General features: G+C 48.4%; 1 protein-coding gene across 5 annotated transcripts in view; it reads right to left on the minus strand.

The window, feature by feature from the left end:
* MINDY4 (MINDY lysine 48 deubiquitinase 4) overlaps positions 1-10,944 on the minus strand; it is a 114,908-nt gene extending 103,964 nt beyond the window's left edge. For 2 of the 5 annotated variants that reach the window (XR_009565289.1, XM_060305452.1), the window contains exons 1-4: positions 10,811-10,929; positions 8,857-9,096; positions 4,400-4,519; positions 1,020-1,255 (exon numbers count right to left, since the gene is read on the minus strand). Coding sequence is in view for 4 of the 5 variants with exons in the window: in XM_060305452.1 (XP_060161435.1) it covers positions 1,020-1,255; positions 4,400-4,519; positions 8,857-8,952 (452 nt within the window). In the remaining variant the exon portion in view is untranslated. Of the gene's footprint in view, positions 1-1,019; positions 1,256-4,399; positions 4,520-8,808; positions 9,097-10,810 lie in introns of all 5 variants that reach the window. The other 3 variants (XM_060305453.1, XM_030857465.2, XM_060305454.1) reach the window with 2 other exon arrangements.
* Between the last annotated feature and the right edge of the window lie 584 nt (positions 10,945-11,528).

An 11,528-nucleotide genomic window follows, 5' to 3' on the forward strand; every position in this document is an offset into this window, starting at 1 on the left:
TCCATGACAGGGATTCTGAAAATGCAGAGGATGGGAGGCTGAGTGATGGCCTCCTGAAGATGTTCACAACCTAGTCCCTGGAACCTGTGAATATGTTACTTTACATGGCAAAAGAAAGGGACTTTGCACACATGATTACGTTAAGAATCTTGAGATGGGTACATTATCCTAGATTGACTGTGTGGGCCCAATGCAATCACAGGTGTCCTTATTAGAGGGAGACAGGAGGATGAGAGTCAGTAGTAGGAGATGTGACACAGAAGCAGGGGTTGTAGTGATGTGATCTGAAGGTGGAGGAAGCAGCCACAAGCCCAGGAATACAGGCAGCCTCTAGAACTTGAAGAATGAAAGGAAACAGGTTCTCCCCTCAAAGCCTCTGGAAAGAACCAGCCCTACTGACACCTTGCCATTAGCCCAGTGAGACCAATTTTGGACTTCTGACCTCAGAACTGTAAAATAAATAAATTGGTGTTGCTTTAGGACACCATGATGGTTAGATTTTGTATGTCAGCTTGGCTAGGCTATGGTGCCCAGTTGTTTGGTCAAACACTAGTCTAGATGTTGCCGTGAAGATATTTTTTATATTGTGATTAATTAACATATTGTGATTAATATCTACAATCAGTTGACTTTAAGTAAAGGACATCACCCTAGATAATACAGGTGGGCCTCATTCAATTAGTTGAAGATCTTAAGAGCAAAAACAAAGGTTTCCCAAAGAAGTAATTCTGCCTCAAGACTGTAACACAGAAATCCCGCCTGAGCTTCCAACATGCCAGTCTGCTCTACAGATCTCAGACTCGCCAGCCCTACAACCACATGGACCAATTCCTTAAAATAAATCTCTTTATTTAAATATATATTTATGCACATATATATTTATACATATACACATTTATACCCTATTGGTTCCTTTTGGTTTTGTTTCTCTGGAGAACCCTATTACAGCCACTGAGTTTACAGTAATTTGTTATAGCAGAAATAAGAAACTAATCCACAGTATAAATGAGAAGAGGTACCTGGCTTTGCTTGTTTCTGACAATGATGTTCTCCAACTCGCATCTTCACTTGCAAGGTCATATATATTTACCAGCGTGGTCTCTGAGCATCTCAATGGTAATTTGTTACTTTTCTTTGGTATTGAGAGTGCAGGGATTGGTGTTTCTTGAGTAAAATTGTTACCAGTATTTCCAAAGTGATCCAGAAAATATCTGGTGATGAGTTCAAGGTTTGTTTTTAGAGGATTTCCCTTTGCCTATCATCAGAAGAAAAAAAATCATTAATTTTATGTACAGCTTTGGGGAAAGGTGGGAAAGACAGCCATCACAATTCTTTGACATAGTTCATCAATTTCTTACTCATCCATACATTCTCTCAGCAAACATTCACTGACTGCTTATTATATGTCAGGTACTGTGTTAGGTAGCAACACAGATGAACTAGCATCCAATGCATGAGTCAGGAGTTCAACGAACAATTGTAACAAAATGTGTTATGAACAGAGGAATACCCGAGCAAATTTCCTCTTGTTTTTTTCTCCTGGGAATAACTTTATAAAATATATATCCTTTTATTAAAAAAAAAAATTAAGTCTTTATGATCGCTAACGCTACAACTTTATAAACATCTGGGACCTGAATGATTTCTTAGTTTATGTACTCTACATTTAACACTGGGCATAAGGAATTACAGAGACAACGCTGCAGAAAGTTAGCGCAAGAGCATACAGATGCAGTCAGGATTGACTGAGTTTACACCCCAATCTTTAAAAAAGATAAAATGAAACTTTTCTTTTTAATAAATTTATTTATTTATTTATTTTTGGCTGCATTGGGTCTTCATTGCTGCGCGCGGACTTTCTCTAGTCGCGGTGAGCGGGGGCTACTCTTTGTTGTGGTGCGCGGGCTTCTCATTGCAGTGGCTTTTCTTGTTGCAGAGCACGGGCTCTAGGCACACGGGCTCAGTAGTTGTGGATCGCAGGCTCTAGAGCACAGACTCAGTAGTTGTGGTGCACGGGCTTACTTGCTCCGCGGCACGTGGGATCTTCCCGGACCAGGGCTCGAACCCGTGTCCCCTGCATTAGCAGGCGGATTCTTAACCACTATGTCACCAGGGAAGCCCAAAATGAAACTCTTTAGTAGTAGGTTTTGGAAATAAGTGGTATCAGTATTTCCCTACCCTGACGGCACTAAATATTATCTTTGGAGGTTTTTTTAAACGACAGATTCTCAGGCCCCGCTGAGTCTCACTAAGCCAGAATCACCAAGATTAGAACCTTGATTTCTTTTAGAAAGTCTCCTAAGTAATTTGTACAGACACAGTTATCCAAGCAGCAATCCACAGGCTGGCCTCAGGGGCTAGACCATGTGTCAGTCCGCAACCCACCTGCCCAGTAACACCCAGGCCCTTTGGAACTGCGGCCAGGCATGGGGCATGTGGTGAGTTTGCAGTCAGAGTGGTAAAGCGCCTGATAAAGAGCCTGGCACAGAGGGAACCCTCGGGTGTATCCAGTCTTTCCCCCTTTCTATTCCCTTGACCTACACAGCAGAACTCTGGGACCAAGACCCACAGGGTTATGATCAAACTCAACAGAATTATCAGGCAGTCAAAATCAGGGGACAGTTTTATTTTTTTTTAGAATGGGACCCAAAAAGCTATTTTGCCTAAGTCTAGATGAAACTTACAAGGAAGAGAGTTGCGGGGCAGTGGGGGGGATGTTAAATAATTATTTCAACCGTCTTGTTCTTCTTTCGATACGAGAGATTTAGGGCCCTGAATACCTGAACTGTACTTTGTGGCCTTTCACATCACTTTGCTCATAATAGATACAGCCTTTATATGAATCTAGATACCATTTTTCAAAACCTCAATTTTACACAGGCGTTTTATCTACTGCACACTTAATAGGGAAAAACAAGTTACTGGAATTAACATTAAACTGGCAGGGCTTTCCCAGAATCACTCTAGCTTTGTGCTGAGTGAACGTCAAAATTATAATGCCATAGACAGATGAATGAGTATATTTTCCTGTAAAATATAAGCTCCAATTCATTGTATAACAGCTAATACCTACTGTATAAATCAAATTATCAGGGCACCTATCGAGATCTAATGAAAATATCTTAAGTATCTTAGATAATAGTTACCTTAGGGAGACTACACCACAGTGAAGAAATAAAAGTAACTTGAATGGCAAAGATCCTTCTGGGAAATTAGGTAAAGATGTATTTATATAAAAATTCCACTGTGCAGCAATGGTTAATTGAATTTTCTGCCTAGCTGTCTCACTCTCTGTGGAAAATCTTTCTAAAATGTACAGTCTACTCTCCTGCCTTCAAAGACAGCTAGAGGATGATTGCTGAGTGTCTGCTGCCTGGGGCAACAGTCTTCTGTCTACAGGGGATGGAGGGACCCGAGTGTCACCGCAGGACCCAGAGGATGAAGGTCTTTACCGGGCCTCTGGTAGGACTTCACCTGGCTGCCACTTGTGATAAATGCTGAACGACACGATCACGAAGTTCTTTCCACCTCTGACACTATGCCCTCCCACAAGAGCCCATTCTTGAATCAAATTATAACGTTCTCTCTTCTTACAGAAAGAGCAATTAATTCAGAATGGTAGCTTCATTCCTTCGTTCCTGTATATTCATTCACTCGCTCATTCATTCATAAATACACACTGACTATTTACTAGGTCATCAGTCCCACGTCAAGTATGGGGATACAACGCATCCTGCAGCGTCCAAGGTAGTGCGGAAGGCAGATTGTAATTAAACCACCACACAAATATTCTATTATAAACATAAGAAGCACAACGAAGGAAAAATAAGGGGTACCCTGAAGGCCTGTAACAGAAAGTGGGGGCATCGAGGCTGGGGGATCAGGGAAGCACCCCGAGGTGCCTGTTCCATTTGCTACCTCAACTCCAACGCACCCGGGTTAGCTGAACCCAAACCCTGCACCTGCCTGAATTAAACGTCACAGTGACCTTAAGAAAAAGGTGTTACTCAGAACTGCAGAAGGAAAACCATATGCAGGCAGAAAACGGAAATTTTTAGCATAACTGAATGCTATATTTTTAAGTACAGTCTTACTAAAAATAGCCTCATGGCAGGGAGGAGGGAGCACCGGGAATAACTGTTGCAGGCTCGGGTTCAAAATGCGCCCCAGAGCTGCGCACGCGCGGCGCGGTAGGCCAGTTGGGTGCTGCCGACTCAGGCTGGAAACCCCACACACACAGTTGGGATTCGTCCGCGCTCAGCCTGGTCTGTTTCTCGCTGACCGCATGTACCGCAAGCCTCCGGCCACTGGTCTCGGATGACCTGGCAGGGCTCATGAGTGCTTTTGACATCGCCACATTCCGTTCCAGAACTCCGTACCACACGTTGAAAGCACGTACCCTGTTCTCCTTGTAGAGAACTTCAAGATGCAAAACCTTCCGGAGATGGCTTCTGCTGCTTATGCTGAGATCAGAGCGTGGGCGTTCCTGGTCCATGGTCACACACGTCTTCTTTAAGCCCTGAGGGAAGAACTCTGAGTCACCCTTTACCATTTTAAATCAAAACCTTCCGAGCTCTGACGCAGAGGATAAACAAGACTGTTAATGTTCTTTTCGATCATCTTCTCCTGCCTTCCTCTCAGGATACTGGGAGGACCAAAAACTGACTTAAGCATTTATTTTGATATAAACTTTACACTTGATATCATCTTCACAATTATTATTCCGAATCTTACAGCCACCCTGCGGGCTGGGCTCAGGCTGAAGTTGTCAACGCGTTTTATAGAAAAGGAAAGTGAAATCCGGGTAGCAACTGTCTGGCCCGAGGCTGGCCCTGGAGCCCTGGGTTTGGCCTAGATTGGGGGCCACAGGATATGAAGCATTAAAAATAAACAAAAGGAAAAGCATAAACAAAAGGCCAGTATTCATTTCCTTCTTCTTTCAGATGGGGCACCAGGGTCGATTTGTCCAACATAACACAGTGGACTCACAGAGCGGGAGTTCTGACCATCCCAGGCTGCGAGGCGGTGATGCGAGGACCCAGACTCACAGGAAGCACGTGGTAAGCGTCTGCAGTGCCCCAGCGCAGCCGCTTTCCATCATCCGGCCCTGAACTCCCAGAAGGCTGGCCTTGGGAAGCACAAATCCCCCTAAGAGCCTGGCTTCTTCATTTGAAAACGACAGCAGCTGTGGCCTGCCCACCTCCCCAGGATGCAGTGATAACCAAATGGCGGAAGAAGAGGAGACGCCTCACACACAGCTCAGCCTGGCATTAAGGGAGCCCTTGCTTCTGATGGATCCAGACCCCAGTGCTAGCCAGGCCTCAGTGGCTCCCCTAGGCTTTGTATTCAGAATTTTACAGAGGCTCTCAGTGCTGGGAAGACAAGACAAAACCTGCTACCTGCCATGAATTGGGACAAGAAGAATTTGTGAAACAAGACGTACGAACACAACTTGTGAAACAAGACGTACGAACACAACCTTGAACCAAAAGGAATGAAAAGAAGTCTTGGCGGGGGGGGAACAGAAAGAAATGTTGGGGAAAAGGTGGGGACATGCCTGGGTCCATTAAGGAGAGTCAGCCGGAAGGAGAGGTGGGACTCAAGAGGCACCAGCATTTCATGGGGGCTTAACCATGGCCTTCCCACCCAAGTGATGTGGAAACCTGTATAACGAGGGTCCCTCTCTTCTGGGTAACTCTTGATGTTTGTCAGCAGTTCCGATCAGCAAGTCTTGGCACACTTAACAAATTCCCTGGGGTTGTGGTGCAAACTGGCATTTGAAAACCACTGGAGCAGTGGACAAGGATGCCCTCAGAAATCAGCCAGTCATCGGTCCCATCATTCATTCAACAAACACTTGTCGTGCACCTACTCTGTGCCAGGCTGTGTTCTAGATGCAGGAGATATAGATGGATTATGACCAAGTCCTGCCCTCATGGAAGCGACATTCTGTTAGGGAAGCAAACCACAAACAAAGGGGTAAATGTACGGTACACCAGCTGCTAACATGCTCTATTATGAAGACAGAGAAAACAGAGAGAGGGGAGACACTATTTTAGAGAGCCAGCTAGTTATTGAGCCTCATCCGTGTGCCCACTCCTGTCTTCAAGTTTCCCCATCTGTGAAATGAAAGGAACAAACCATTAGTCCACTCGTTCATCTGCTAGAGGCAGAGGAGTGAACAGACCAAAGTCCTGGCCCTCACAGAGCTCACCTACTATCAGGAAAAAGACAACAAATAGAATACCCTATGGGAAAAAAAATACAGCAGAGTCAGGAAGCACAGAGGGCCAGGAGGGGGTGCAGGGAAGGGTTGCTGCTTTATAACAGGTGATCAGGAAAAGCTTCATGATTGACATTAGAGTCGAGACATGAGGGAACTAAGGGAGCAGATTGTGCAGACACTTATGGGTAGTGTTCGACAAGGGCAAAGGCCCTGTGGCAGCTACAAGGAGGCCAGTACAGCTAGAGCCATGTGACTAGGGAAAAGTGTCAGGAAATGAGGTCAGAGAGGTTGCCCAGAGCTTGCTAAGGAAAGGCCTTGTTGGCTTTTGTAAAATGGAAAGGCTCCTGGAGGATTTGAAAAAAGGAGCATCCTGGACTAACTTATATTTGCAAAGGATCACTTGGCTGCTAGGTTGAGAACAGACTGTATGAGATAGGGGATTACATATTCAGATTAGAAGGCTATTGAACAACTCACATGAAAGATGGAGGTAACTTGGACCAAGGTGGTTGTAGCAGAAGTGGGAATAAGCAGCTACATTCTTTAAGTGCTCTGATGGGAAAGCCTACAGATTTACTGATGGACAGCATGCAGGGGGCACAAAAAGGAAAAAAAGCCAGGAATGGTTCCAAAGGTTTTGGTCCAAGCAACCAGACAGTTAGTGATGCTACTTACTGAAGTGGGAAAAATTGCAGGAGGTGAAGGGATCAGGAATTGAGTTTTGAACGTGTTAAGTTGAGATGTTTATTGGATACCCAAGTGGAAATGTAACATAGGCAGCTGGAAAGAATGTAAGAGTTCAAGGAGAGGTCTTGGATAGAGATAGACATTTGGAAACTGTCAGCATATCGATGGTATTGGAACCCCCAACAGTGGTGGAAGTGGCTGGGAAATGAATGGAGAAGAGAAGAGGGCCAGAGACTCAGTCTTTAAGCCCACCAGCATGCACAGCTCAGGAAGCCGGGGGGACTTGCCAGGAACCTGAGAAGGTATAGAAGGAAAACCAGGAGGGGGTGATCTCCAGAAGCCAAGGGGAATGAGTTGCCAAGAAAGGCATAATCAACTGAGTCACACACAATTGTTAGATCAATAAGTGTAAGGACTGAAAACCAGAAGTCATTGGTGAACTTGACAAGAGTTGTTTCCATGGAGTGATGGGGACAAAAGCCTGATTAAAGTGGGTTTGAGAAAACAGGGAGAAGAATTAGAATCAACATACAGAGCCCTTTCATGGGTTTTGCTATAAAAGAGAAAAAGACTAGTAGCTGGAGGGTCTTGGGGGTCAAGATGGAATTGGTAGGAGCACGTATACATGTTGATAAGACTAACCCAGTAGAGAAAGCAAAATGCATGATACAATACAGAGAGATGATGATAACTGCACCAGTGTCCTGGAACACACAAGAGGGGACAGACACACAAGAGGGGACAGGCACACAGGGAGGGGTTGGCCTTACCCAGGAAGATGGAGAATTCATTCCTAAGAACAGGAGGCAGGGTGGGGCGAATAGTTCAGGCCCAGGAAGGTTAGTTACTGTGGTGGTAGGGCGTGCTGGAGTTTTCTCAAGGCTGCTTCTATTTTCTCAGTGAAATTAGAGGGGAAGGGGGCTTTGTAACTTGAGGAGATAGATGTGTGAAATGGTCGGCCAAGATTTGAGACAGTGAACGGGCTGGAGAGGTATAAGCAGATGGGCGGGCATCCCTGAGGCATCACAGGGGTGAGTGACCATGAATTTGGCATGAAACCATCAACACGGTGGTGTGTTTTCCCCCAGCCCCATTCAGCTCTGCAGTGCAGGCACAGAGTAGACCAAGCTGAATTTTTAACATCAGAGGAGTATAATGAAGGGAGAGACAGGCAAAGGAGTTGAGCGTGGTGTTGAGGGCGTGATTACAATGATGGGCGGGTAAGGCGTGAGGAGAGGTCACAGAGGGCTGAGGAATGGTGAAAAGCTGGCAGGAACAGTGGAATGGAGATGGCAGTGAGGCCGAAGAATAGTTTATATCGGGCTGCTCATGGGGGTGAGCTGGAAGTGAGGGACGATGGGATGCTTGGAACTGAGATGATGGAAACAAGCCTAGGGCACGACCACCTGGAAGGAGTGTCAAAGGTCAGGTGGGACAGGTCCCTGCAGGAGACGGAGGCTGGGGCACGAGAGGAGGGAGGCCTGGAAGGCTAGGGCACCAGAAGAGTCACCTTGGTGAACCCTGCCATTGCCAGGAGACTGTCATGATTCTCCCTGCAGGGGGATCACGCTTGGAGGAGGCCAGTGTAGCTAGGTACAAAGTAGGTTGGAGGGTAGAGGAGGAGTAGTGGAAGGTGAGGTTCGAGCGGGAGCCGGCAGCCACGTCATGGGGAGCCTGGTAGGCCCTGGTGAGGCCTTCCCTGAGCTTTTATTCTAATTGCAAAAGGAAGCGCATGGAGGGTTTTGGACAGACGAGTGACATGATCTGACCTGCTCACCCTGGGCAAGTTTCTTCGCCTGCCAGTCTGATCATAGTCTTTCGTGAAAGGGAATAATTATACCTTTTTCAGGACTGTTATGAGGATTTGAGAGAATAAACAGGCATCTAGAAAGTACCTTGCACCACGCTGGGCACGCTCTTGGTTAGAACTGCTCGGTACCTGCCTTGTGCCAAGCCCTGAGGGGAGCACACAGTCTCTGTCCTGGAGCAGAAGGTGATGAGCAAAGTAGCCGACCTGAGCTGCAGTTCCGGCTCTCCATGACTTTCTGAATGACTGCGGGCAGCTCCTTTCTCCTCTCGGGGCTTTAGTGTGCCCCGATGAAAAGTAGGAAGGAGAGGAGACCAAGTGAACCAGACGACTGCCAAGGTTCCGCCCAGTTCAGGCATCAGCTCTGTGGACCTGTCTAGTGGGTGAGACAGGCAGATGTATAAACCATCACATGAGCGCCGATGAGCAAACTACAGACAAATGAATCAGTTATTTCAGCCGCAGCTGCCTGAGACATCTTGAAGGAAATGGAACTTGGGATGGGCCATGGGTGGAACAGGGAAAAGAAAGCATGTGAGAGAAGCTGGAAATGAGATTGGGCTGGTAAGGTGAGGTTAGGCTACAGGGGAGCCCTGGATATCAGGCGAGGTCTCTGGATTTCGTTTGTACTCGAGAAAGGATAGGCATGAGGAAAACTCTCAGAGAGTTTTGCTTAAAAGAAACGATGGCCGTGGTCAGCCTCACAGGGTGTGTCACTGATATCCCCTGTGTAGCCAGGACTAGGTGATGGCAGGTCAATTAGCCATAAAAACAGAGCAGGTACAGTGAGGCCACATTGCATTTTAAATAAAAGTACATTTTCAAAAAGCAAAGAAAGACACTTTCAAAACAGGTGCACATCAGAGATGGGGGAGGAGACAATGTTGAATGCCAACTGTGTGCCAGATACAGTGGCTGGGACCTGCCCGTACATTACTATTAATCCTCATTATAGATCTGCCACGAGTAGGTCTTATTATTCCTCTTTTACAGATAAGGAAATCAAGGCAGTGAGTAAGGTACTCCAGCTTGGGCTGCTAATTAATAGCAGATATTTGCACTGTTCCCTCCAAAGCCCTTCCCTTTCCCCCATTCAAAACACTGTTTATTTTGTGTGTGTCTTTTAATGCCAGACAAGAGCCCGTCGTCCCCACCCAACATGACACCAGGAGGACACCAAACACACAGCAGGTGGTCAGCCTGGGTCAGCAGTGGGTGCTTTCCCTACACACCCACACACAGTGACCCCCAGTGACCTCTTCCCCAGCCTGCCCTCATCTCCACTGTCAGGGCAGGTGGGAGCCAAGGACCTCCTCAACTTTTTTTTTTTTTTTTTTTTTTTGCGGTACGCGGGCCTCTCACTGTTGTGGCCTCTCCCGTTGCGGAGCACAGGCTCCGGATGCTCAGGCTCAGCGGCCATGGCTCACGGGCCCAGCCGCTCCGCGGCATGCGGGATCCTCCCGGACCGGGGCGCGAACCCGTGTCCCCTGCATCGGCAGGCGGACTCTCAACCACTGTGCCACCAGGGAAGCCCCTCCCCAACTTTTGAGTTCTCTGAAAACTCTCCTGGGACAAGACAATAGGAGAACTTAAAAACAAAACGACCTCAACGATTGAACTTCCCACCGATGAACAGGACTAAAGGGTTTGACTGGAAAGAACTTTTTTTTAGCCCTTTGGATTTCCTTTGGGGGAAAGTTCTCTCCTAGTGGAATGTAAGCCTTGGGACTGGTTATGGAGCCCGGCGGCAAGGCCGGCCTGCTGGGCTCCCAGAGCCTCGTGAACTTTAGGAAACTGGGGAGGGCCCAGGCCCCTGGTTCGCGCGCCCTGTAGGGAGACGCCCGGGAGGACGGCCGCGGTCCTGCCCCGCTTTGCGGGAAGTGCACCGTGACAGAAATGGCTCCTGGGAAAGGTAGTTCCCCAGGCCCGGGAAAGTGGCGCTTACATCGGGCATCTCTAGGGTAGGCTGCGGGCAGGGGAAGGGCTCCCTCCCCGAAGGTGCAGAGGTTGCAGGGGCGCCTCCACACTGTTCCCCCCGCCACCCCCCAAATTGAGCAACTTCCCAGGGCTGCGAGGGCGGCGCCACGTACCTTCCTGCTGAGGAACTCCCTGACCAGGGAGGCCGCCACCTCCTCCACGAAGAGGCTGTCCATGCTCCGGTCTGCCCACGAAGCCGCAGCGCCGCAGCCCCAGATCCCGGGTCCGTTGGGGCCAGTATGGCCGCGTTGCCGTGGCGACGGTGTCATCAGAGCCGGAGAACTCCGCCCCTTCCCTGGGAGCGCGCGGGCTGGGAAGGCGGAAGGGAAGGGGCGGAGCAATCTTCAAACTTGCTCTGAGAGCTGGAGGCGGAACGCAGAAGGTACAAGCCCCGTGCATCCTAGGGATGAGGCTGCGGGCTCCGGGCTTGGCTCCTGGCACTGGCCCTGTCCATCTGGGTGGCCTAGAACAAGTCGCTGCTCCAATCTGAGTCGCATCTCACAAGGCGTGACTTGGGGAGAGTGCCTGGCTCCTGGTTCCTAGAGGAGTAAACCCACAGTGAAGTTGCCCCTAGAGATCCACCCCCAGCACCTCAGCGTCTCCTGGGTTCCCCCAGGCTGACGCACCTTGGCTGGCCTCCGCCGCAGGGGTAAGGAGGCCCAGGACTCTCTGCTGACCTGGTGCTCAAATTAAAGGCTGGATCCCTGGCCCCCTTGGTGCCTGCTTTCCCATAAGGAGACTGCCAGCTATTGAGCACCAGGCATAGACACACATTAGCACATCTTTAAGCCTACAACCTCCAGGCAAGGTGCTTGCCATCGGCCCATTCTT

This window comes from Globicephala melas, chromosome 9, assembly GCF_963455315.2.
Source record: "Globicephala melas chromosome 9, mGloMel1.2, whole genome shotgun sequence".
Lineage (NCBI taxonomy): Eukaryota > Metazoa > Chordata > Mammalia > Artiodactyla > Delphinidae > Globicephala > Globicephala melas.